This window comes from Aquila chrysaetos, chromosome 23 (assembly GCF_900496995.4).
Source record: "Aquila chrysaetos chrysaetos chromosome 23, bAquChr1.4, whole genome shotgun sequence".
Classification (NCBI taxonomy): domain Eukaryota; kingdom Metazoa; phylum Chordata; class Aves; order Accipitriformes; family Accipitridae; genus Aquila; species Aquila chrysaetos.
Window position 1 is genome coordinate 2,592,286 of NC_044026.1, and position 27,000 is coordinate 2,619,285.

The 27,000-nt window shown below is 46.7% G+C and overlaps 2 protein-coding genes across 2 annotated transcripts; both read left to right on the forward strand.

The window, feature by feature from the left end:
• Nucleotides 1–1,065: 1,065 nt before the first annotated feature.
• LOC115334482 (coagulation factor X-like) lies at nt 1,066–7,698 on the forward strand. The gene is given in 3 exon segments (XM_029998641.2): nt 1,066–2,346; nt 5,767–5,894; nt 7,193–7,698. Coding segments are annotated over 3 exon segments (237 nt in total). The 5' UTR covers nt 1,066–2,270; the 3' UTR covers nt 7,226–7,698.
• Nucleotides 7,699–7,725: 27 nt separating this feature from the next.
• PROZ (protein Z, vitamin K dependent plasma glycoprotein) lies at nt 7,726–26,966 on the forward strand. Its single transcript, XM_029999290.2, has 8 exons — nt 7,726–12,063; nt 17,920–18,083; nt 18,724–18,748; nt 21,696–21,809; nt 23,187–23,318; nt 25,133–25,218; nt 25,298–25,421; nt 25,956–26,966. The coding sequence occupies exons 1-8, from the start codon at nt 11,997–11,999 to the stop codon at nt 26,465–26,467; spliced, it is 1,224 nt and encodes a 407-aa protein (XP_029855150.1). The 5' UTR covers nt 7,726–11,996; the 3' UTR covers nt 26,468–26,966.
• The last annotated feature ends 34 nt before the right edge of the window (nt 26,967–27,000 follow it).

The window sequence follows — 27,000 nt, forward strand, 5'->3', positions numbered from 1 at the left end:
CTGCAAGAAAAGAAAGAATTAAAGCACACTTTTTAATGTAGACTAATTATTTGGGGGTAATTTCACGTAGCAAAATTTGAACAGATTGTAAAATCCAGGAAAGAGGTAAAGCACACAGCTGCAGAGTAAACTGGTGGATTTTAAAATATCAGAACTCCTCATGGCCAGCAAACAGTGCTTGTTTAGGCAAGAACTGACATTTACCAAGCATGGCAGAAGGAAATACTCTAAGCTATCCTCTAGTGCTCAGGTTTCCTCAGCCTTCAAGGAAAAGCCAGTCCCAAGAAGAAAGGGAAGAAAGGAAGGATGGTGAGTAAAGAGTGCAATCACTTTGAAGCTTTGAAAAGGACTGATACGATGAATAAAAAGGTAGGACATTGCTCAGGCCTAGTCCAAGATGATGTATCTGCGCAAGACGCTCTTGTGCATGAGGCACTGGGCTTTGAAAAGATGAGGTTTCTTTAGACTAAAATAGAGAAAGCCTGAGGAGAAACATAGCAGTAGCCTTCATGTGTGCAGAGACGTAGGGACTGATCAAATCTTCACGTCTGTGTTGAAGATAAAAAGGCACAGCACATGTCAGTTGCAGTGAGAAAGTTTCAGGGAGATCCCAGGGAAAACCCTTCTAACGCAGTGACTAGAAAAGCCCTCTAATAGATTTTGTCCGGAGGGCTGTGAAGTCTCCGATGTTGGTAGTCTTTCAGAGCAGGAGAGGTAGGTAGCCGTCAGGCAGGCAGTACAAGGGGGGCTGCCCGAGGGAACAAATATGGATGAGCTGGCCTTCGTTATGGCGTCCTACAGCACGGCAGGAAAACACATTTTTGCAGGCGCAGTGTCCATCTGGAAGCAATTTCCCAGAAGGCTTCTTCGCTGGAGCCTCGGCCAACATACCAAGAATAATAGAGGTAAACTTGATCCCTTGTTGGTTCAGTAAACTGGGCTGGGTGATCCGGGAGGTCTTGCCAGCCCCTGTTTTCTGTTTTTCTGTGTTTAAGCAACACAAGCAAAGGGTCACTGTTGCGGTCATGTATTTGTGACCTGCGCTAGCACAGTAATAACAAGCAAGGTTTTCCTTCTTTACTGCTCCCTGACACAGGTGGCTCACTGACAGGATTGTCTTCCATAAGCACAGCCCCAGACCACAAGGCCTTGTCAACACCTGTCCCCATGGAGCGGTGGGAGCCAAAAAAAAAAATCCATCCAGAATAAGGCAGCAATTGATGAATTTGTGAAAGTATGGTCCGGCCTGGTGCTTGTGACAGAGACTGGATTCTGTGTTTGCCAGAGGTCCCATCCAGCCTGCTTCATCTGTACAGGATACCTGCTTACCAGCTCCACTGGGTTCAAAGGCTTCACCTACAAGCATGACAATCAATTTCACCCTATCTCAAGCCCTTCAAACTGCAGGCATTTGGAATAGAAGAGACCAAAACCTTGTGCAATACCTTATTGGCCTAACCCAGAAAAAAGCCTGAATTTTCCCTCAGGATTTTTCTTGTTCTGATTACCTCTGTGCTTTACTTGCTTCCTTAAGGCACTACCAGAGCTGGGAGGCAACATCTTTGCAATATGCTTTACTGAGCTCTGCATATTTGGTGCCCTGAGCTACTCCTCGCTTCTGAGACGCTTTCCTGCTTCTGCCCAGCTTGCGGGAGGCACAAAGCTCTGGCTGTGGTTGTTCTGCCTTCCTTGGGGCATGGGTGACAGCCAGATCACTTACTCTAGCTGCTTGCTGCCTGGCTAGTAAAGCTCTTTTAGGGGGGGCTTTGTCCATATTTCCTGAAGACGTAGAGGCACCCACAGCAGACAGGGAGAAAGGGAATAGCCATAGACCATGGTCCTGCAGAGGAAATCACCAAGCGGCAGCCTGGTACCTGGAGTTTCAGTAGCATAACCAAGTTTAACCATGCGACTGCGTGTATTGTACTGAGGCATAACCAGCCCTGGTTTATGGTCTCCCCTCTTCCTGAGGAGTCTGAAATACACGGGTGTCACAGCCTCGGTGGCAAACCCAGTTCCACGCTGCCCATGTGGGAGAGAGGGGCTTTGCCGACACGAGGCGCCTGCAAGCTCTCACGGTGGCATTGCTGCAGCACAGTGGCTTTTTTATGTTTTAACATTGTCCTGTGCTGACATTGAGCCCAGGCTTTGCTCTTAGAGGTTTTGTTTTCTTACGAGTTAACGACCTTTGCACTGTAGTGTTTCTCATTTAGCAGCTGCCCCAGAGCCCTGCAGGGAAACCGGTGGGAGACGCACAGTGAGCTCGGAGGATGGCAATGGCAGGTCATCGCGGGACAATGTGGCTTCTTCCCGTTGTCCTCCTTTTCCTTCAGATGGTGCAGGCAGGTACAGCCTTTGCTTTCACTTGGCTTTGTGCTGCTTTGCCTAAGCCACGCAGATAATTATTTGCCATTAGTTGTGCTTTGTGGACCGGGGTGACATGAGCAAAAACCTGGTAGCTTTGCTTTCTCACCCACCTTGCTCCCATTTGTCTGCTGCAGTGCAATAATATATCCAGGGCTGAATCACCAGGGAAATACCATTTTGGACTGAAACAATTGTGTCAGTGTAAAATATGGGGTTAATATATCAATATGCAGGGCTTTCAAACTGACAGCACAAATGATGTGCTATTCTTCATGTCCTCAAGAGATGTGATAATGAAATAATCCTTACTATCCATTCATAAGCTATTGCGTGACAAAATGAACCCCACAAGGTTTAACAGTGCAGAGGGGGACGAGAACCCTACACCGTCACCCACTGTGCTTGCATAAGTCTCAACACAAACATCACATTTCCATTTGAGGAAGCGTCCCACCTGTCTTTGAGGTTGGACCCTGAGATGCTTCTCTACAGAGTAAGTGTGTGAATCATACTGCAGACATGATGCATGCCTTGTTGTTTAATTTTGCTGTAAAAGTCATTTGGTGATTACAGAGGGGTGGTTGGAGACAACTGAACAAACACCTGAGTCATCCACTTTACAAGAGCTCAGAGTTAGACAAGATTTTGACATCCCAGAAATGAGGTGGGAAAGGTACTTAGTGGGACGCATGGTGCCCTGAGAGTCTTCAGGGTGTTTCAAGGAAAATTTTCTCGTATGAACATGTGGAAAGCAATTTTGAGTGCACTCATCTATATTTGATTTTAATCAACAGACTAGAAGTGGCTGGCAATACAAAGACAGAAGATGACTTCAATAAAGGTAACTGTAAAATGACAGAGCTCATGAAGGAAGTAAAGAAAAAGAACGAGAGAATAAAATTAATGTATCTTTTAAAAAAGAGAAAAATCACGCTACTTCTAAAAAAAAAACCACAAAACCCCAAATTGTTTAAGGCACATGTCCAAACTATCCCAAGGTCAAGAAAGGACAGGAGGATTAATTAAAATCATGAGCTCCTTCATGACCTGACCTCCAGAAGGTCTGTGTAAAAGAATCTCAAACATCCTAGCATAAAACCAGAAAAGCTAAGGAGTAAATACAAAAAGACAAACTTGATGTGAAAATCAAGAGCTGATCTAAGTATATGGATATTGGAAGAGAAACCAAGAATATTAGTTTGTTCCCAATGGAGAAGAAAATCTTTATTCCTTAAGGTACCAGATTACTTGTGTCCAACAAGGAGGAAAGAAACTTCTGAGTTGTACTAGTCAGGAACAAATCACATCAATCTCCTCCAAGGACAGGATAACAGGCTGTCATGTCCCAGTTTCTCAGGACGACGACTCAGGTTCGCCAATTCCCAAGTCAGGATTAAGGTGAAGTGACACCAGGGATCCATTAACTCAGAAAACTCAACTTTTATTCGCTCCCAACAAAAATTGGCATGAAACTATGTCAGTAAACCGTATAACACGTGCTAACCATACGTCACCAAACATACACTACAAGCCTGGCTTATTTGTGGATCAATTCAGGGAGAAAATAAGGAGAGCCCTCCCGTTGAGTCAGGAGGTTCAGAGCAGACCCCCTTGCTTTCTAGACTCCTTCTCAGAGAGGAGCCCGGGGATGGGTCCACTCCTAGTCCCAGACTTGGTCAACGGTTTTGTGGCTAAAGTGATGAAGTGCAGGGATTGTGGGGAAAAAAAAGAGAAAGAGAGAGAGAGAGAAGAGAAGAAAAAGATTTCACCAGCCCTGGGTCCAGCCAGTCTAGCGGTCCAGTTCGTGAGGGTGCGCCCACGTGAGGTTTCGATTTGAGTCCTTTTATAATCTCCTTGCCCCTCCTTCAGGTGGGCACTCAAACTCATTAGGCTAATTAGGTGTCATGCACGGTTTGTGCTTCCAGAACCTTCAGGAAATGGGTCGGTGGGTTGGGGGTCGTTTGGGGAGTAACTTCTCCCTCCCTGCAAGCATGACCGTTGTTTGATCTTTGGCCATGCCTGGTGAGCTGCCCCGCTCAGCATATGAGAACATGGAATTGCGCATCCTCCAGCATGTCCTCCGTGTCCTGTTGCTGACGGGCTTCGGCTTCTCACCTTTGGTTGGTTGTTGTTCTGCAGAACTTGCCCCGACGCAATGTTTGAGACGTTAACTCTTTCAGTCTCTCGCACAGGCTGGGTGGCTGCAAAAGGTGCAGTACCTATCAGGTGTCTCCATTAAAGGAGGCTTCTAACATCATTTTATATAATGCTTTTATTGTAACAGAAAGAGAAACAACTGGTCTGGATCAAAGCACTGTAAGTTTGGTGCACGTCCAGTTGAGAAACTGTGCTCAGTGGTTGAGAGATGACATGGAGTGCAGGGCTCCACACAGGTGAGCCTGAGGACCTCTGATACTTGGTATTTTCCACAGTGACATGCAAGACGGAAGAGAGTGTTTACTCACTGCATTTGTAGTTCATTCCAGACTGGAAGGACTACCATAAGTTGAGATGAGAGTTCAAGACAATCCTGTGAAACTGGAAGAGTGGTCCAACATAAATTGGAGGCAATTCAGTAAACACAAAAACAAAATTTCACCCTTGGTCCCACAACACACAATCAAGGAAATTTGTAAAATATGTAATAAAAGCAAGAAGTCTTCTCCGTTTTCACAAGGATGCACAGCTAGGACAGGAAGTGATGGGATCCCATCACTCTGAGGGACACTCAGGTTAGATATTAGGAAGCACTTTTTAGACATTATAAGGCTAGTTAAGGAGCGGATTAAGCCGCGTGGGTGAGCTGTGGAATCTCATTGTGAATCTGTAGGAACAGGTTAGACAGCATCTGTTAGGACTGGTTTACCTCTCCTTGCTCTCACACTGTCAGTGCCAGGAAGAGCTCTCCCATTCTGCCTGTGATCTTGCTATGCCACGGACAGAGCTAAGGTGAGTAGTACGAGCCATATACAGGTGGAAAAGGAATATTGCAAGGGTCTACCAAGAGTCCAATACTTCATTTATTACTGATACTTTAGCTGTTGCTAATTATCGCCTCTTACCCACACCCATGTCCATCTTTGCCTTAGTACGATGGCTGTTCTGGCGAGTATGGATTATCCCTTGCTTTGCCTTCAAAGAGCTGCCAGTTATAGCTGAGAAACACAGCATAAGATGTAAAGTAATAGTGGTCTACCTGAAGCTGACAGCTTACCAATTTTTAAATAATGATAGTTACAGCTGTTGTTATTACTAAGGCCTTTGGCAGGGATTGCACAGAATTTCCCCAAATGGTGAGGTGTTTGACTAATATTTGTAAGCAAGGTTTTATGAGCTGCTTGTGCTTTTATGAAATCACCATGAATTTGTAATCTGCCTATACATTTGTATCCTTTGCAGTCATACCAAATGCATGCAAGGTCAGCGGTGGGAACTGTGAGTAGTTCTGCAAAACTGAAGATGAAAGAGCCATATGTTCCTGTGCTGCTGGCTATGCCCTGAGCGATGACAACAAAACCTGTGTTCCTGTAGGTACAAAGCCACACTTAAAGTTCATTCTATGGGACACACATCCCATCTTCACCACCTTTGGGAAGTGCTGGTGTGTTGCACTGCCACATAGTAGCCTAAAGAATAATGTTAACTGTTCACGCCTTTCACATGGCTTGCCTGAGGTGTTGCCAACAAATCTAGAAAGATCTTAGCTAAAGGTCATGATTTAAGTAACACCAAATTGTGCAACTGTGAGCAATGTGCTGTAGCAAAAATAGCTCATGGAAGTGTTCTGTGCAAGTGGGTGCACTCTCAGAGGGGACTGCAAAACCCATGTCCCAGCAGGTATGAAGCCATGAGAAACTGGTGATTACATCAGGGCTCAGATTCCTCTTCTCTCACAGACTGAAACAGGTCGTTCATGCTTCAGGAGATTTTGTTAAAAAGGAACAGGTTTGATTTATCATTGGGGAAAATTGGTGTCTATTTTCAAGGCCTCTAGGATGTGCTGAAAACACAGAGCCAAACAAGTAGGAACCCCAGAAACTTCTCCCTTTACAATATACACTTCACAAGGACTCATTATAATTTCAGTGGTAGTGACATAATGTGATTGTCGTATCTCACTTGTTTCCCCTCAAATATCACCTGTTCCATCCTGCCTTTCTGTTTTCTTCTAAAAGCAGGTTTTCTGCAGTTAACATATAGTAGCCTAAATACATGAATAAATACTGACATTGAATTTAAATCCATCGGTTTTGCCTGCATTCAAAGTGAATATTAGCAACTATTAATCTTAATCTATTCTTCTGTCTGTCTGATATTTGTTATAATGCCCTTTGTAATTTAATACCAAATTGCTGTCATGAGCTTATAATTCCTAACATAGAATACTTTGCTCTGTTTCCCAATTACGAAAGATTTAATAACAGCAGGTACACAAAAATACTGGAAGATGTTTAACGTTTAAATACTTTGAAAGTGCTGAACCCATTAGCCCACTTGCTCAAAATGGGTATGTTTTAGACATGGAAAATTATTTTCTTTTTTCAACCATTCTGGTCCTTTTGCATTTGCAAAGTTTTTGTTAATGTCTTGAAAAATCTAGCAGAGCCAACCCTGCATATCTAATTTGATTGCAAAAGGCTGCTGTCAAGGAAGTTAAGGAAGGCGAGGATGAAGAGCAGAATATACCCCCCTTAATCCAGGAGGAAATAGTTAGTGACCTACTATGCCATCTGGACACTCACAATGTGTTAAGGAAGTTTTCTCTTGTTTTCATGAAGAATTGATTCTCTGAAAGTGACCTGCAAACCATTTTCCTCCCTTGTAGGTACCTATGTGTAACTCTAAAGGCTGCTTTTGACTGCAGAACTCATGTTCCAGCAGGTTTGAGTAATTTATTGCGATGAAGAACAACACGAGGTGCACTGGAAGCTAGATGTATTTTTCTGACCATGAAACTGTCTCTTAGAGCAAGGGCTCTGTCACACAAGCTCTGCTGAATGGCACTTCAGTGACAGAAATTGTTTTCAACAGCAACTGTATGTCCTTCTGCTCTGCTGGAGGGTACTGTCCCTTGCACGTCACTTGGCTTGGTGCCTCAGGGACAGCACAGGCACCATCCCCCCAAAGATGGAAGACCATTGTCTTCTACATCCTATATATTGACTTAAATCAGCAAGAAAGGTAGCTCTGAGCTAAAATGAAGGCTGGTAATGGCAGCTGAGACTTCACAGCTCCCCCTTCTTGCTGGCTGGACAGGAGAAGCTGAAAAATATTAGTATAGACACTACTTAACAACAACTGAAAACATCAGTGCATTATCAACATTCTTCTCCTACTGAACCCAAAACATAACACTATACCAGCTACTAGAAAGAAAATTAACTCTATCCCAGCCGAAACCAGGACACTGTCAACTTCCAAAAGCAATCCAGCAGTTGCACAAGTCCACAGAGTCCATGTCTCCCACGGCTTGGGAGTCAGGTTTATGGCCACTTCCACCACCCAGTGGCATCTGTCTGGGCTGTGGGTGGAAGCTCGCGGGTGCTGGCTTTGCACTGGCGCTGCTGAGGTCAGGTCGGGGCTTCCCTCCTTCTGAATCCGTTGCAGAGGATGTGTCTGGCTGGTCACAGGAACACCTTAAATCACAACATCTGGACACAGCTGCAGGGATGCTGCCCTATGACCTCAGGGGAGAGAATCAGGCAGAAAGAGAGAGGAACAGGAAACAGCATTAAAAAGTCTGAATTCCAGCTAAACTCCAAACACTGTCTTATCCCATAGGCAGGGACACCTTCCACTAGACCAGGTTGCTCCAAGCCCCATCCAACCTGGCCTTGAACACTGCCAGGGATGGGGCAGATGTCAGAGTAGTTCCAAGGTGGCTTTTGTTTCCGCTGCCAGGCTGTCAGGAGACTTGCACAACCTTGTGGCTAGGCTCAAGTCCTTGTTGTGGGTGCAGCGTGGGAGAGAATCAGAACTCCCTGGGGTTACATTCCTCCCCCCTGCTCGCTACCCCAGGATTTCCTGCAATCTGTAACCAAACCAGAAGGACAGTGCTGATGCTGCTCCAAAATGGCTACAAGTTCCTCCAGCTTTTAGAAACGGTGATGCACTTTGGCTTTGGCAAGAAAAGCTCTTTCTTTTCCTGCAGGTAGGAAACAGAAGTGGCGGATGACAGTCCAGCTGTGTAGCTGAATTATAACCCATTTTAACTGCACTAAGCATTAAGCCTTTGCAGAGGACGTGCTTCCTCTCTGCTGGCCGGGCAAAGTTCAGCTGACACTTTTGTAGCTTCTGTACACACGAAGACCTGTGCTGCTTATAAGCATCCATGCTGATAACCGTGCTTTGTACAAGGAGACTGTACGTCGGCATGGAAGCGGGATCAGCTTGTGTCACTCATTAGGTCTTGACCAAGACTACACATGACCACAGTCACCTGTTCTGGACCAGCTGGTGCCTAGTCGGGGCTGAGGGATGCACTCCCATTTTATTGTTCCTAAACAGTTGTCTACAAGGGAGCGTTTCTTCTTTAAGTTGAAAATGCTCTCCCTTGTTCCTGAAGCTGCTCCTTCCCCTTTCATATTCTCTATGCAAAGAATAGCCTAAAGCTCCACAGCATGTTTGTCCCCAAAATCAGCCCTCTGACAAAGGAATTACTGAGTTAAGCCACAGTAAAGCCTGGCCTCTGCCCTCTCCATCTCTTTGGAGCTGACAGCAATTGCTGTGATTTACCTGCAGCTTTTCCAGGGCTCTTCCCTATGGGGAGGGACAGACCAGCCGGGCAGGGGGTGGCTGGTCCCGATCCCCTCCTCTGCCTCAGGAGAAGGGATGAAGCTTTGGAGAGCCATCGATACTCAAGGCACGGGTTAGTTTTTGTCTTCAGTTTATCTGGCGGGAGACGAGTGACCTGCGTGGAAATTGATGGCGTGGAGGGCAAGGAGGTGGCTTGCTGTAGCCATGGGAGGTTTATCACAGGTGGCTCAGAGCGGAAGGGCTCCGAGGGGCCCCTGCTATGGCCTCTCCTCCAGCGAGTTCAGCTTTGCCAGGTCACTAACCACCAACTTACTCATCTCTACGCACATCAGAGAAAACACATCCTTCTGCTTTCTTCTGCCCCCACGCTCCCAGGGCTGTGGTCTGGCAATGGGCACACAGGACCAGGGCAGGGGGCACGGTGCAAAGCAACACTGGAGGGGTCTGCTCCTCATGGGCCCCATCCCCGTCCCTCCTCCTCCTCCCAGCGCTGCAGCAGCAAGCAGCTGTGGGCTTCCCCTTATCCCAGGGCTCCCAGCAACCCGTTGAGGGCTGATGCAAAAAGAAGAGGCTGCAGAGAGAGCAGAGGAGAGGCTGGAGCTGCTCCGGTGAGCCTGAACCTCCTGCCACGGGGCGGGCGAACCACAGCCCACTTCACCTTGAACCATCTCCAGCGTCCACAACACACAACTAGCCGCTGTGCCCATGTGCCGCTCGGTGGAAGGACACCCGCGGGCAGAAACATGGCTGCAAGCCCAGCCATCGGCTTTCGATATTTGCTTAGTGCGGGGGTGATGTTTTCTGGAAAATAATTGCTATCCCCTTTTGCTAGCTGAGGGGTGCAGCAGAAAGTGGGTGGCATTGGCACGTCCCCATCATGTCCCCATCACTGCCTGGGCAGCTGGTCTGCAAACCCGCTCCCCGCCGGCTTGCCACGCTGCTGGGAGGGCTTCCACGGGAACCAGTTGCTGAAGCAGGACCAACTAACCCAGTTACTCCATCCTGAGGAACTGCAGATTTCGAATCTGACACCACGTGCAGGCTTCACGCTGGGAAGAGTCACCCGTCAAGCAGGAGGCAGTCCTTAAGCAGGGCTGCAGGAAATAGGGGTGCGGGACTCCTTAATAAAACACGTCTCCATGCGCTTACTGAGGTAATTAAAGGAATGGAAAAAGAAATCCCAGTAACTCTTCATAAAGAAAGATGGGAGGAAAGGACTGCCCTTTTAAAACCCTCTCTTTAGGCAACTTTCCGTAGTAATATGAAAATTAAAATGTAAAGCCTGTTGCATTGATATCAATACAGAAAAAGCAAAGTCAGCGCCATAACATATTGAATACACTGTGGCCCGTTCCCAAGGATGCAGCTGCTCAGTCAAGACGTACTTTTTTTAAACAAGACAGTAAGAAAAAAATGACTAGGTAAACTAAGATCTGGTGAGAATACAGCTTCTGAAGCTCTGTGTTGTTAATATTAACCTAATTTGAATACCTACAAGAGTTCTTTAATTGACATAGGTTTGCAAAATATAAACAGCTTGTTTTAAAAAGAAATAAATCTGCAGATCGCATTTTTGTGCTGGGTTCTCCAAAGTCCTGTGCTGACATCAAGTGGTGACATATTTTTCATGCTGAAGGGAGCCGGACTTGCTGTACTGCATATGCTCATTTATTAAAGCAAGCTTGACACACAGTTAACCAAGGAGGATGGGAAGCTATATTAATTAGTTCTGCAGAAATATCAAGGAGGGAAAAATAAATACGTAAGGTTATGAACTGGCTGTGAATAAAATCAAGCTTGATATTAGAAGGGTTTTAGCTCTGAGTGAACTTCTGGAACAACATCCCTGCGGAGACTGTGCAGGAAAACCCTCCCACAATGCAGTTTTAATGCGGAGGTTAATTATTTGCTGAAGGCATTAGGGTCCGTGATGTGAGCTGTAACATCAGCCCTGGGTTGGCAGGGACTGACCTTGGTGAGGCATGTGGTTTGCTTCACTCGCCTGCCTCGCTACTCACTGAAGCTGGTTTTAAAAGCTGCAATTGACGGGAAGTGAAATTTTATTTGGGGATTTACCCATGAATACTCAGATCAATTATACTTTGTTAACAGAACTACATGCTCAAATAATAGCTGGGAATTAATGACATGAAAACACAAAATGGTCTCTATGTTTCTAACTCAGATTAAAAAAAAAAATAACAAACACTTGCCCTCTTACCAGTTGTTGCTCTGACTGTAGAAATGGTTTCCTGCTCTTCCCAGGAGCCGGCCTATGCTGGGAGCCAAAAAAAACCTCCCTGCAGCACCACTGCCATTGCGTGCCGACGGGTTTATCCTTCCTCTCGTCCTGGGCCGGGCAGGAGGGCTGCAGCGGCTGCTGGCTGTATGGCACAGCAACCCGGGTTGCTCCAAAAGCTGATGGGATTTGACCAGCACAGCTAAGCCTTGGCAGATGTTTTGGGACAGTGTATGAAAGAGCCACGCTGTAAAATTGATCTCTGTAGTCATCATCCGGCTTGTGCTTTGGTACAGTACAAAGAACTGTCCATCTCTCCCCGTTTTGTGTTACGGTAAGTGAAGGCTGGGGGGTGGGAGGAACACCCCAGTCTCGGAGCATCTCTCAGCAAACCTGCTCCACCTTCAGCCAGTGCACCAAGAGATGGAGCACTGCTGCACCACTAAGCAGGTGTTTTTTTGAGGGTTTTTGTTTTTTTTTTCCCCCATGTGTTGACACTGAGGCCAGGCTTTGCCCTTGGCGGTTTTGTTTTCTCATGAGCAGCTGGACTTTAAACTCCAACATCTCTCGTGTAGCCATTTCCCCAAGAGCTGCAGGGAGGCAGGCAGGCGGCCATTAGGCTCAGAGGGTAACAATGGCAAGGTGCTCTTGGAAAATATTGTTTCTTCTCTCTGCCCTTTTCCTCCAGACAGAGCAGACAGGTATGGCCTTTGTTTTGTTGCGGCTTTGATTCTGATTTGTGCTACTGCTCCTCTAAAAACACCAGTAATTTTGTACCTTGTATTGTGTTTACTTTGTAGCACGGGGTGCCATCACTGAGAACTGTCTGTCCCTTATTTTCCTTACATTTCTCCTGTTTATTTCATATAGCTAAGTAAAAACTGTGGTAAGTTACTGAGGCAATGTAATTTTGAAGTACCATCATACACACCAGGGGAATATTTTGTCTTTTCTTATCATTCTTAAAGAGTGCCCCAGATATTAAAGAGAATTTTGATTTATATTTCTAGTTGCTGCTGAAATAAAAATAAGAGAGTCCTATGAAAGAGACTGAGATGCAGGCTTGTTATAGCTTGAAGAAATTTATGTTTCTGTATTAATCCTCCATGGTTTGTCAAAAATAATGAGGAGGAGCTAGGCAAGGAAGAAAAAGATGGTGATCGCTTAGGAAGGTCCAAACGCCCCTGGCAGCAGCAGAAGTGCACTGCCAGTTATGCTGGACGCATCGGAACCGCTGCACAGCAGAAATGTGCACTGGGGTGCCAGATAACACTTTAAAATGCAAAACAGAGTCATGAAGCTTTTTTTTCTTTTATTATCACATGCAGGCCTGTTGCTTAGCGGATATCCTTCAAAAGCTTAACTACGCATTTGTATGCAGTTTCAGAATAATGTTGTTAATAGCTGTCACTTTTTCCAATTCTAATATTATCGATTATTTCAACCCTTGTGCCTAGCAGTGCTGGGCCCCCAAACACTGTACAAAATACAAAAAAAAAAAAAAAACCAACAAAACAGTCCGTGCCCCAAGGGGTTTATTTTCCAAGCACAGAACTGACAAACACGCCCTGACACCCACAGCCATGTACTGCTTAACGTCAAAGGCAACAGACGGCACCAGCCGAACGGCTGGCTGGCAATTTTTGCTGTGGGCATCGTCGCAAAGCGGAGTTTTAAGACCTGATAACTCTGGCGTCTTTGATCTCTCCTCCTCTTCACCCAAATCAACGAGATCATGGCGTCTCCCACACAGTCAGTCAGCGCCGAGGCCTCGCGAGAGAGGCTGAGGCGGCGCGGCCGTTGCCAGGCGCAACGGCGGGAGATTTGAACGGCGCTGAGGGGAGCGGCGGCCACCAGGGCGCGGCGCGGCGGTTCGTTTGCGCGGGCAGGGCTGCAGCTCTCCCCTCTTCCCAGCTGGAGAAGGCTGCTCAAGCGGTGGGCATCGGCCCCGAGGGGAGACCCAGGTATGGTTGCCCCTCGGGGGAAAGCCGTTGTTAGGAAAAATGTGGCGACGCAGACAGGGCTCCCGTCTAAACGTGCGGCTGTCCGGGTCTCTGGCTGCGGGGAGTGCCTGAGTCTGTCACTGGTGATGGAGGGCAGCGGGGACACCTCTTGTGTGAGGTGTGACCGGGTAGATGATCTGCTCAGCCTGGTGGCAGAGCTGAAGGAGGAAGTGGAAAGGCTGAGGAGTATCAGGGAACGTGAGAGGGAGATAGATTGGTGGGCCCGCACCCTGCCGTCCCTGAGGCAGAGGCAGCGGATGGAGGCTCCGCAAGAATAGGAGGTTCCCCTGCCCCCTTGCCACCGGGCAGGAGGGGACCTAAGAGATGGAGGGGAATGGATCCAGGTCCCTGCTCGGGGAGGCAGGCGAGTCCCCTCCCGGTCTCCCTCACCTTCCCAGTTGCCCCTACGCAACAGGTATGGGGCTCTGGAACTTGAGGACCAGGTCAATGAAGATCAGGGTGTAGGTGAAGCCCTATCTAGGGAGGTGCCTAGGCTCAGTCGGGCAGCCCCACGTATTCTCACAGCCTCTGAACAAAGAAAAAGGAGGGTAATTGTCATAGGCGACTCCCTTCTGAGGGGGACAGAGGGCCCAATATGCAGACCTGACCCATCCCACAGGGAAGTCTGCTGCCTCCCTGGGGCCCGGGGGGGAAAGACATTACCAGGGAACTCCCTGGTCTGGTTCAGACCTCTGATTATTACCCATTGCTGATTGTGCAGGTTGGCAGTGATGACACTGCAGAGAGAAATCCAAAGGCAATCAAAAGGGACTTCAAGGCACTGGGATGATTAGTGGAAGGATCAGAAGCACAGGTAGTGTTTTCCTCAATCCCTTCAGTGGCAGGGAGATATACTGAAAAAAACAGGAAAACACACCTGGTTAATACGTGGCTCAGAGGCTGGTGCCATCGGTAGAATTTTGGGTTTTTTGATCATGGGGAGGTTTACACGGCACCAGGCTTGCTAGTGACAGATGGTATCCAGCTATCTCAAAGGAGTAAAAGAATCCTTGCTCGTGAGATGGTGGGGCTCATAGAGAGGGCTTTAAACTAGGTTCGAAGGGGGTAAGGGATAAAACTAGGTGCACCAGAGATGAGCCTGGGGACAGCATGCCAATGTTAGGGGTGGATTCGATAGGTCAGCTCAAATGCATCTATGCCGATGCACACAGCATGGGCAGCAAACAGGAGGAGCTGGAAGCCATTGTACAGTAGGATAGATATGACTTAGTCGCCATCGTGGAAACATGGTGGGACGACTCCCGTGACTGGAGCGCTGCAATGGATGGCTATAAGCTCTTCAGAAGGGATAGGGAAGGTAGAAGAGGTGGTGGGGTGGCTCTCTATGTTAGGGAATGTTTTGACTGTACAGAGCTACACGATTGTGATGACAAGGTGGAGTGCTTATGGGAGAGGATGAGAGGGAAGGCCAATAAGGCAGATATTGTGCTGGGAGTCTGTTATAGACTACCCGACCAGGTTGAAGAGACGGATGAATTGTTCTACAAGCGGCTGGCAGTAGTCTCAGAATCGTGTGCCCTTGTTCTCGTGGGGGTCTTCAACTTTCCGGACGTCTGCTGCAAATACAACACAGCAGAGAGTAAACAATCTAGGAGGTTCCTGGAGTGTGTGGAAGATAACTTCCTGACACAGCTGTTGGGTGAGCCAACCAGGGGAGGAGCCTTGCTAGATCTACTGTTTACGAACAGGGAAGGACTGGTGGGAGGTGTGATGGTCGGAGGCCATCTTGGGCTTAGTGACTGTGAAATGATAGAATTCTCAATTCTTGGTGAGGCAAGGAAGGGGGGTAGCAAAACCACCGCTATGGACTTCTGGAGGGCAAACTTTGGCCTCTTCAAGGCACTGGTTGAGAGAGTTCCTTGGGAGATGGTCCTGAAGGGCAGAGGGGTCCAGGAGGGATGGACATTCTTTAAGAAGGAGATCTTAATGGCTCAGGACCAGGCTATTCCCATGTGCCGCAAGTCAAACCACCGAGGAAAACGACCGGCCTGGCTGAACGGGGAGCTTTTGCTACGAGTCAAGAAAAAAAGGAGAGTTTATCATCTCTGGAAGACAGGGTGGGCAACTTGGGAGGACTACAAGGATCTTGTTAGATCATACAGAGAGGAAATTAGAAAGGCAAAAGCTCAGCTAGAACTAAATCTGGCCACTAGTGTAAGGGACAACAAAAAATGTTTTTTACAAATATGTTAACAGTAAAAAGAATCCCAAGGAGAATACCTATCCTTTAATGGATACAGAAGGGAATGTAGCCACCAGAGATGAGGAAAAGGCTGAGGTACTTAATGCCTTCTTTGCCTCAGTCTTTAATAGGGAGACCAGTTACCCTCAGGGTACTCCACCCCCTGAGCTGGAAGGCGAGGATGAAGAGCAGAATATACCCCCCTTAATCCAGGAGGAAATAGTTAGTGACCTACTACGCCATCTGGACACTCACAAATCCATGGGACCAGATGGGATCCATCCAAGAGTACTGAGGGAACTGGTGGAGGTCCTTGCCAAGCCACTCTTCATCATCTGTCAGCAATCCTGGTCAATAGGGGAGGTCCCAGAGGACTGGAGGCTTGCCAGCGTGACTCCCATTTACAAGAAGGGTTGGAGGGAGGATCTGGGGAACTACAGGCCTGACCGCAGTACTGGGGAAGATTACGGAACAGTTTGTCTTGAGAGCACTCACATGGCAAGTCTAGGTCAAGCAGGGGATCAGGCCCAGTCAGCATGGGTTTATGAAAGGCAGGTCCTGCTTGACCAACCTGATCTCCTTCTATGACCAGGTGACCCGCCTAGTGGATGAGGGAAAGGCTGTGGATGTTACCTACCTTGACTTCAGCAAGGCCTTTGACACTGTCTCTCATGGCATACTCCTTGAGAAACTGGCATCTCGTGGCTTGGACAAGTGTACTCTTTGCTGGGTGAAAAACTGGCTGGATGGCCGAGCCCAGAGGGTTGTGGTGAATGGGGTGAAATCGAGTTGGTGGCGGGTCACAAGTGGTGTTCCCCAGGGCTCGGTGTTGGGCCCTGTTCTGTTTAATATCTTTATCAATGATTTGGATGAGGGGATCGAGTGCACCCTCAGCAAGTCTGCAGACGACACCAAGTTGGGAGGCAGAGTTGATCTGCTTGAGGGTAGGGAGGGTCTACAGAGGGATCTGGGCAGGCTGGATCGATGGGCCGAGGCCAATCGTATGAAGTTCAACAAGACCAAGTGCCGGGTCCTGCAGTTGAGTCACAACAACCCCACGCAGCGCTACAGGCTTGGGGAAGAGCAGCTGGAAAGCTGCCCGGCAGAAAAGGACCTGGGGGCGCTGGTCGACAGCCGGCTGAGTATGAGCCGGCAGTGTGCCCAGGTGGCCAAGAAGGCCAACGGCATCCTGGCCTGTATCAGAAACAGTGTGGCCAGCAGGAGCAGGGAGGTGGTTGTTCCCCTGTACTCGGCACTGGTGAGGCCGCACCTCGAGTCCTGTGTTCAGTTTTGGGCCCCTCACTGCAGGAAAGACATGGAGGGGCTGGAGCGTGTCCAGAGAAGGGCAACAGAGCTGATGAGGGGCCTGGAGCACAAGTCTTGTGAGGAGCGGCTGAGGGAACTGGGGTTGTTTGGTCTGGAGAAGAGGAGGCTGAGGGGAGACCTCATCGCTCTCTACAACTACCTGAAATGGGGTTGTAGTGAGATGGGTGCTGGTCTCTTCTGTCAGGTGGCTGGAGATAGGATGAGACGAAATGGCCTCAAGTTGCGGCAAGGGAGATTTAGGTTGGATATTACAAAAAATTTCTTTACTGAGAGGGTTGTCAGACATTGGAATAGGCTGCCCAGGGAAGTGGTTGAGTCACCATCCCTGGAGGTATTTAAAAAGCGCGTAGACGAGGTACTCCAGAACATGGTGTAGTGGGCATGGATGATGGTTGGACTCAATGAACTTGGAGGTCTTTTCCAACCTAAATGATTCTTTGATTCTATGATTCTATAAGTGGTGGTGTATGATATAGCCCTCGTAAATTTTCTGAGCATTGCTGAGGGGTAGCTTTTATTTATTCTCCATAAGGGAGATTTGATTGAGACCTTAGCCATGTCATGGTTTTTGCTTCTCAGCAAAAAATCCCTGTGAAGTCAGACTGAAGGGTGTCAGTTTGGATCCATCATCATAAATTAATACAAATCATTTTCACTTCTACTGATGAGTCTGAAAGCCCCATGCAGTCTTACAAAACAGCCTCTGCCTTTATGATGATACTTTTCCCCTTTCCCCGGCTGTGCCACAGCAACGCTGCTCTGTGTGTCTGGTGCAGGAAAAAAATGTGTCAGGAAGGGCTTCAAATTCTCCCTGCTTGGGAGCAAGTCAGGCACTCCCCAAAAGTAAAAGGTCACGACTCCAGCTGAGTTTGGGCTAAGAAAGTAGGGCTCTTCCAGTATGTAAGTTTAATGTGGCTGAAACCCTGAATCAGCCAAAAGGATTTCTCATTACAAAAAGGAGGTAAAAGTATATAAGGAAAGGAATCTAAGCACTTACGTTAGCATTTTGTCATACAATGTTCCAGTGTTTATATCAGCTGATGATGCAAACAATGTTATCAAGAGACAGAGGCGTGCCAGTTCCCTACTTTTGGAGGAGGTCCTCCAAGGCAGCTTGGAAAGGGAATGCCTTGAAGAGAGATGTACAGAAGAAGAAGCAAGAGAAGTATTTGAAAACGATGAAATGCTCGTAAGTATTTTGTTTTCCTGCATGCATAACAAAAATTACTGCCTTGGTCCTCTACTGTCAAATACAGATCCACAGCCTGCTTCATTTGTTTCGGATTCTCTCCATGTGAAATCTTTGCACTTTCCACTGCAGCAGGTAGAAAGCAGGTGTCCTCAGTGGTCAAAATGGAAATGCAGAGGTCAGCTCTGACACTTTTGCAGTCCCCTCCTGAAAATTATGTGTCCTGCACCTTACATTGCGAAAGTATATGGCTGTTGTCCCATCCTGACCACGTGCAGGAATACAGCTTCGGCATCCCTTAGGGATGAGGAGGGGCAAGGGGATGTTGGAATGGAGGGAAGCAAGGCACCGGCAAGTAGCGGGACCTATAGATAGAGTCTTAGTTGGTCAGTGGCTGCAAGTCCCCTCGTACAAGAGGCCCTCCTATTACAGCTTCTTAAGAAACAATAAAATAAGCAGATTGCAAACTGCCTCCCGTCTCATTCAAATTTTGCTGGCAGGGCAGAAGTTGTAGCTGTGCAACTGTGTAAACGTTAAACCATAGCATATATTCTCTCATGCAATGTTTTTGTTTTACTAAAATATTTATGGAAGATTATATTATTTGAGAATTAAATTTTTTTTTTTTTTTTTTTTCCAGAAAATGTTTTGGGATGGCTACTACGGTAAGCTGGCCTCTTGATTTCTCACCTTCCTAGCAGTGTCGCACTATGAACATTATGATTCAGTCCAATGCTGGTTTTCTGAGAGTTTTTAGCAGTTTATCCTACAAGAAACACCCAGTTGCTATTTGTTGTGTTTCTGGTAAAGCAGGAGGAAAAGTATTGATGTGAAAGGTTTAAAAACAGTAATAAATAGGAAAAAACATTTAAGACTGCAAAGCGAATAAAAGTTGAAGGTGAGTATAGGTTAGCATGGTAAATAGGCTTTTTCTTTTCCTGAACTTAAGGCTGTTCTGAAACAACCTGGGACCTGAGAATGTCTGCTTTGCTGATACAATAGAGCAGCACAGCTTTACCAGCAAAACCTCCCAGATACAAACCTAGCACTTAAACCTGGGTGAGATAAATAGGTGTTAAAAGCTACTGGGTTGTCCGCAAACTCTGGACACTGGCACCGCATCATCCTTTGGCAGCCTTGAAGGCAAGAAACAAATCTGTAAAAGCTGAGGGGCTGATGTAACTAGATGCCTACTGAACAAGGAGCCTGGGGCACCAGCTTATGGTGACTATGCTCTATTCCGTTCCTCTTTTCTGCATGGCTCGTCCTAAGTTTTTCTCTAGTTTTTGACTTAGCTTTTATTATTTTCTAATTTTAGGTTTAGACAGTGGATAAGGACGTGACAAAACCAGCAGTTAGTATTAATTTTCTGCAGAAGCCATTAAAACACTGACTCAGGGAACCGTTACATAGAAGAAATCCATCAATGATAAAAATGTTATGAAGAATGATGCTAAATACCTGGCCTTTCATTACTTCTGTGAGGGTGGGATCAACTTCTCCTAATTTCAGTCATTGGATGTTTGTACTAAGCATGTCATGCAGGCTTCCTCTCTAGTCTATGAAGAGAGAAGGGCAACCCGTTGAGAATGGTCCCTCCAAACAAGCTTAGCCACAATCAGGACGCATTACTGGCTTCAGCCTCAGGGGTGGCTTCCTTGCTGTAATTAAAAGCCATCATGTCCTGTCTTCTTCCTACAGAACAGCAGTGTGTGTTTCCTTCTTTGTGATGTCTTTCCTAACATTTTGAAGAGTGTTGCCGTGCGTGTCCATGGCTTCTTTCCTCCTCACGAAACCAACCCATTTTTTCATCCTGTCTTCCAAAAAATCTAATTTTCTAGACCTCTGGTATCCGTGTTGCTTTCCCCCCATAGTCCAGGTTACAGTGGGTAAGTCTGCACTGTGAATAAAAGAGGGCTGGGGAGAAAGGCTGAGCACCCACCTAACTGCTGGCTCACCCTTTGGCTCCGTTTCGTACTGCTCCACCTCGGTCTCGTCAAGTCAAAGCTGATGTAGCGGCATCTTGCTCTAGCATGGATGTACGCAGACAGGGCACTTGGCCTGAGGCCACACTTGTCCCTGACCCCCTTTTATTAACAGTATAAACGTAGCCATTGATAACCTCTCTTTAAATATCACTTTCCAAAGATTTTTTTATGCATGCCTTACAGTAGTCTGTTCTCCTAGCTCACTTAATGACAATGTCATCTGAGACATTTCTACTCTGTGATGTTCACTGATTCCCCACTAGGTCCCTTATATAATGCAATTAGATTTAATTGGTTTGGATTATTTGATCTTGAAAAATGCATGCTGGTTGTTACTTACCACTTTTTTATTTTGCTGAGTGCTTACAAACAGTTTAATCATTCCAGCAGCTTTCCAGTAACAGAAATCGTGCCGATTTCTCTATAATTCCTTGAATCTTCTCTTTCCTTCTTTAATAAAGCTAGATGCTTACTTTTTTCCTAGTCTTACAGACCCTCACCTGACCCCAGACGTTTTCTGCGGCTTCCTTACCTATATTTGAGCGTGCATTTCAGAGGCTTGACACCATCTAACTTGCTGCAGGCTGTAGGTGTAGCCCTTCCCTACCTCCAGCTCCCTACTGCTGCTGCTGGAGGTCCTCACTCCTCACCTCTACCTGCTCAACTCTGCTGATGAGCCCTGCCCAGCCCTCCCAAAAACCCTCCCAGGAGACCTAAATTGTGCTGGGGTATGCTGGTGGCACCTGACGGCAGGTGGACTGAAGGTGGTAACTGCTTTAAGCCAGTATTTTAGTACTGTTAAAGCTAAAAGATACACGTGCCCATAGCCTGAGCAGGTGGTGGTTTGGTTTTTTTCCCCAGTACCAGGCAGAATTTTCACCTTTCCTTTTCATCAATTACAGCAGCCTGCTGACTGAAGTTAAGCTCTCTGATGAAGTTTTAAATTTTAGAAAGGTTGGAGAGAATATCTCGGGTTAGGCTTTTCTGGCTTGCTCCCTGATCTCTCATGCCTACCATAAGCAGTTGTTATTTGGAGAACATTTCCCAATTCTTTTGGAGTCTTTCCAGTGGGCAGCTTAAAGGGAAACTGGCAGTTCTGCCTGGTGCTTCACCTGTAGCGAGGCATCCTCTGGTTTCAATGTTCGGTTCATCAGAAAGACTAAGCTTGCTTGTGTCCAAGCTGCTCTAAAATAATTGTACAGATGTGTAACAGCCAGATTTCCTCCTATCTTTTTGCTTGCTGTATAATTTTGATGCCAGCTTTTTTTATCCAATGCCTATCAACCTAACATGGGAGACCTAAAACACCAGTTGTGCATTATATTCATGACGAGCACAAGAACTTTCAGTCAGTGCTTTTCCCTGAAGCAGAGCATCCCTCCTCCAGAAGCGGGCTCTGCCCCCGGGCACCTCCCGGCCTCTCTGCCAGGGGCTGGGGGAGCCCCTCTGGAAGCAGAGACTTGGGCTAAAATTACTCCTGAGGAGCAGTTTGGTGAGACATAGCCCATTTCCTTCCAAACTGCTTTTTCGCAACACTTCTCCGAGCGACTCACAGGGAGGGAAGGGGGCTGTGCAATTTGGGTCATTGTCGGTGACCCGTCCCTCTCCCGCGGCGTTTTTTCAGGTGGCAGGAGATGCTCATCAAGCCCCTGTCAGCACAACGGCGTGTGTGAGGACAGCATTCGTGGCTACACCTGCACCTGCGCCGAGGGCTACGAGGGCGAGAACTGTGCTTTCGGTAAGGCATTGCTCTCCTTCTGAGAAGCCCTATCTTCTCCTGTCGTGGGGGGTCCCCAGGAAACCAAACACAGCTCTTCCGCTACGGCCAGTTATTGTCTTTTTGGTTAAAAGACACAGTTCTTGGCAGAGCAGGGGTGATGCGTGCTGCCTGTCTACCGAACCGTTATGGAATCCTGAGGTTACACATGTTGCCTCTTCCCCCTGAGCCTCCCTTCTCCAGGGACGCGGGACGAGGGCTGAAGCAAGGGACTGCTTGTCCCGCTGCGGTCCCAGCCAGCTTGTGGCCTGGAGAACCAGGGCTGCCATGCTGGGATGGCTTCCCAGCCACCCCAGTGTCTCTGAGGCTGCACCCCCCCTCCCCAGGACAGTCCCTGGGGACAGAGGGACTCCAGAAAACAACCCGCTTTCAGTGAAAAAGGCATAAAGGAAAACGGATGCTTCCTGGCATGTAAAACACCCTGGGCCAGATCCTGTGTTTTCACATCTGCCAGGTTCTACTTTCCGGCCCTTACGTCAGTATTTCTGCTGGCTCGGATGTCCCCTGGGGTGGGAGATGCCCTGGCTGCCACAAGGCAGGATCATTTTCTGGATAAGGGGACGACCGTGACCAGCTTCTGGGGGAGACCAGAAGGTGACACAGCTTGGACCCATGCTGGGAACTGGATCCGCTCAGTGTGAGCCTTAGAGAGCCATGTTACGTGAGGTTTTTTTTGCTACTTCTCCACCTGTGAGCTAGATCCACCATCAAATGGCTGTTCCTCCTGTTGCTTTGTGCTGAAGCTTAAGTGTTTGCTCAGCTATGGAAAGTTGACAGAGCACGTTTCAAAGGTGATTAATACTTATTTTCTTATCTTTGGCAGCTGTTAATTTTAAGTTTCTTAGCACAAGCATGAGAAATAAGAGCTATGCATTTGTTTTTGCTGAAAACCAGAAAGCTTTAGCTGCCTTCTTCCTCAAGCAATACCTGCATTCTTAAGATGTGCAACAGTTCTCCCGGCTGCCGATACTTACATGTTTTGTTTAAGAGAGCAGAAAAGAAACCCATGGCACCCTTCCATGGATTCACATGGAAGGCCTAGTTTGACCCTTGGCTAATGCTCTGCAAAACTCAGAGGTGCAGACAGTCTGGTGCAGGGAGGTGCAGCGTGAACACAGTTTGCAACAAGTCTGCGGATGCTGCAGAGACTCGGCTGTCTCCAATTTCTGCTTAACAAGGGGAAAAACAATGTGGTGGGAAATACTACCAAGCCAGGGTCCCTATCCGCCTCCACACAAAGCAAGTAAAAATAAAACACTTAGTAAAGAGGACTCAAGCTATGCAAGAATACTCCAGCTGAAGTGTTCCAAATGCTTTTCCTCTACTTCTTCTGTTTAGCTAAAAACGAATGTCGCCACCAAGCAAAGGAAGGATGTGACCACTTCTGCTACCCGGGAAGTAATTCCTACCGCTGTTCCTGTGCTGATGGCTACGAGCTCGGGAAGGACAAAAAACAGTGCATCGCATTAGGTAAGTGTGAGCACGGATGTACAGGGGGCACAGGCTCAGTGCTGGGGTGGGCAGGCCACCACATGATATCCAGATGCCATCAGCCTGCTTGGAGATTCAAGCGATGAGAATATTACTGACCATCCAAACTGGGCAGAAAAAGGAGGAACCTAGGGACCAACACCCAAGATGCCAAAGCAGTGGTAAAAGAAGCGATATTTGACCTTTTAAACATGTGTCTGCAGAGACGACTTGCATCATCCCACATATCACTCACAGGGCCAGGTTTTCCACTCCTGTGCCTGGTAAAGAGTAACTCCAGTGAAGACCTGTCTGTTTAGGAATGAGGTTCAATTGATTCTGATCAGGCACCTGATGGTCTGATAAATGAAGGGCAATGTTTGCTGCCATATTGATTAGTTTGAAGCAGTAGCTCTCTTCATTTTTTCAATCTCTATCTCATACTAGGTATCTCATTGAATCTCATCCCCTTAAAAACTAGGTCTACTAGAACCACAGTATTATACATAGGCCCTTGTCTATATTAGCACGTAGGGTAGCAGAATAGGAATTGAGCTGTAGAGCCATGCTTTTGGTGATGAAGGCTCGATGTCCACACTCAGTGCACATTTCAGGTGGCCTTTGCTTCAGTCTAGCTCTAGTTTGGTCCTGTGGACTAAGCACCCATTAGCTGTGAGAGTACGTTATGTGTGCTCCTGGAGGGTGCCTTCTGGTTTAGCTTCACCTGAGCAGAACCCAGTTTGCGTGACCCAAGAAAAGTGTGATAAATGCAGATAACTGGGGGATCCATGTGAAAAGCATGTGTGCTGTTCGAACCCGAACAGAAAGGCATGCGCATCCCTAGAGTAATAGCTTTAACAAGGATTTACCTTGTCCAGATCCGGCCACAGCTATCAGGTATTTGGCACAGTTTGGATACAGGATACAAAGATGAGTGTCGTGGTTTAACCCCAGCCGGTAACTAAGCACCACACAGCCACCCACTCACTTCCCCCTACCCAGTGGGATGGGGGAGAGAATTGGGGAAAAAAAAAAGTAAAACTCATGGGTTGAGATAAGAACAGTTTAATAGAACAGAAAGAAAGAAACTAATAATGATAATAACAACAATAAAAATGACAATAATAATAATAATAAAAGCATTGGAATATACAAAACAAGTGATGCACAATGCAGTTGCTCACCACTTGCTGCCTGATGCCCAGTTAGTTCCTGAGCAGTGATCCCCCTCCAGGCCAACTCCCCCCCAGTTTATATACTGGGCATGATGTCACACGGTATGGAATACCCCTTTGGCCAGTTTGGGTCAGCTGTCCTGGCGGTGTCCCCTCCCAACTCCTTGTGCCCCTCCAGCCTTCTCGCTGGCTGGGCAGAAGCTGAAAAATCCTTGACTTAGTCTAAACCCTACTGAGCAACAACTGAAAACATCAGTGTTATCAACAACATTCTCATACTGAATCCAAGACATAACACTATACCAGCTACTAGAAAGAAAATTAACTCTAGCCCAGCTGAAACCAGGACAATGAGGAAGCCTCATTTCATTAGTTACAGACACAGTGAAATCTGGTCACCACAAGCCTAACACAATGACCCATAATGTTCGGTGCCATCACTAAGCTATTAGACTACAGATGCCAAGTGAATTATTCCAATTTTCACTAGCTGAGAAATTATCCTTCTCCTTTTCCTTGGTGCAAAAACAAAACCCCAAAGTCAAGGTGGAAGTGATAAGGTATTTGCAGGTTATTAGCTGTCGTGAAATGATACACGAGGTTTTGATTTTTTTTTTTTTTTTTTAATTCATTTGCTAGATCAATGTGCATGCGGCAGACTTCAAGAGCGTGATAATCTGTTAAGTGAAACCAGGAAGAAACGTGATGAGCGATTTCCTTGGCAGGTATTTCTAGCAACTCATGAAACCCATCACTCAACCTCACATGGACAGTGCTATCTATCGTCTTTTTGCATTTTCTTAGGTCCTGCTGCTGAACTCAGAAGGAAAGGGCTTCTGCGGAGGAGTGCTGCTGAAAAGTAACTTTGTAGTGACTACAGCAGAATGCGCCCTTCTGCATAGCCATTTTGAAATCAGGGTTGGTGCTGGTAGGTGATCAAACACATTTTCTCTTGTTGCAGCACATTTTAGTATTGACAAGCTAATTTTAAAAAAAGCTTACTAAAATTTTTATTGCATAAAAGTATTGTTAAAGGAAACAAATCTGCTGTCATCTCATTTAAGCATCTCAGTTAAGTATCTTGAGCTAGAACTACAGCTGCCCCATACCCCCCTACAAGCCAAGCTGAGACACAATTGCCTCTTGAACGCAATTCAGAACTCAGCATGTGCTAGGGGTAAGCAAAACCAGGTGGATTTAGACACGGCTTTTGTTTCATGCCAAAATTCACTTCTCTTGTTGGGTATTTGTCCTTCTCTCTGAAATTACGCATGCTTCTACACAGCATTAAAAAGCTGTCAATATATCATTCCTAGTTTACCTTTACTGCAGCCATTTCAAGAAAGAGCACCTTTAGTTTCTCTACTGCATGTATTTCTCAGCATGATTAGGCAGTTTGCATGCAGTTTTCAGGTGTCTGATAAATTCTTCCTAAGAGCAGTGAAATGTCATTGCTTCACAGGGCCTAATGGAACAAGTGGAACTGAGAAGACAATGCAAGTTAGCAAGAAACACATACACATCCGGTATGATGAAGACACTGGTGAGAACAACATTGCATTGCTACAACTCCAAGAGCATGTTAAGTGCAACAACCACCAGCTTCCTGTGTGCACCCCTGAAAGAGACTTTGCAGAACACATTTTAATTCCAAAATTGGCTGGTATGGTCAGTGGCTGGAGAATGGAAGGCAATGAACTTCAAGGTGATGAGCTGCAGGTTTCATACCTTCCTGCTGAGGACTGCAAACAAATACTCAACATAAGCCTCACAAACAGGCAGTTTTGTGGACACCTCCAGGAGCCTGTAGACAAACAACTGGCTGGAGGAAGCTTTTTAGCTACTGAGTATAAGGGCACTTGGTTTCTAACTGGTATCCTGGGATCTTGGCCGCTAGAAGACACTGACTGGGAAACATTCCTATTCACTAACACTGCGAGGTATACGATATGGTTTAAACAAAAAATGAAATAAGACACAAACACAACCAACCCTCCAGCACCAAACCCCTACCAATCACTGCAAGGAAACACCTTGATGCAGCTAGTACACCCATTTGACTCTCTGTCATGACTTGCAGCAATGGAAGTTGCAACAATGATATGTATATAACTCCAATTCATACAGAAAAATGCATCTGTCTTTCCTTCTTCTGCTGACACACAGTACTGTGAAAGTCATGATGCAGTAAATCTAGTTATTTTACTAAAAACTGACTGAACTTTTAAGTTTCTTAGAACTATTCATCCTAAAACTCAAAAAGCTTTGCTGTTTTTCTGGGATTTTAAATGTTGCTAGACGAAAATGAGTCTCTTTCTTTAACTCTTGTTACCCTGAGGTTTGATTCAGCAAATTCATCTTCTTTTACTTCTTAAGTAAAACTTATGAAGACCAGGGGAACTCCAAGCCTTTAAACACCTATGTTGATGTACGACTTGACAATCTCATCACACTAAAAAAATGCTTCCCTTCATACATGGTACCTGTGTTTTCCCTTATGAATCACG

Bases quoted from the DNA above. Each gene is read 5' to 3' on its own strand.
- PROZ (XM_029999290.2), top strand. From the start codon at position 11,997: ATGGCAAGGTGCTCTTGGAAAATATTGTTTCTTCTCTCTGCCCTTTTC. The intron at 18,084-18,723 runs GTAAGTATTTTG...TTTTTTTTCCAG, and splicing joins TTGAAAACGATGAAATGCTC to AAAATGTTTTGGGATGGCTA. The intron at 25,422-25,955 runs GTAGGTGATCAA...ATTGCTTCACAG, and splicing joins TGAAATCAGGGTTGGTGCTG to GGCCTAATGGAACAAGTGGA.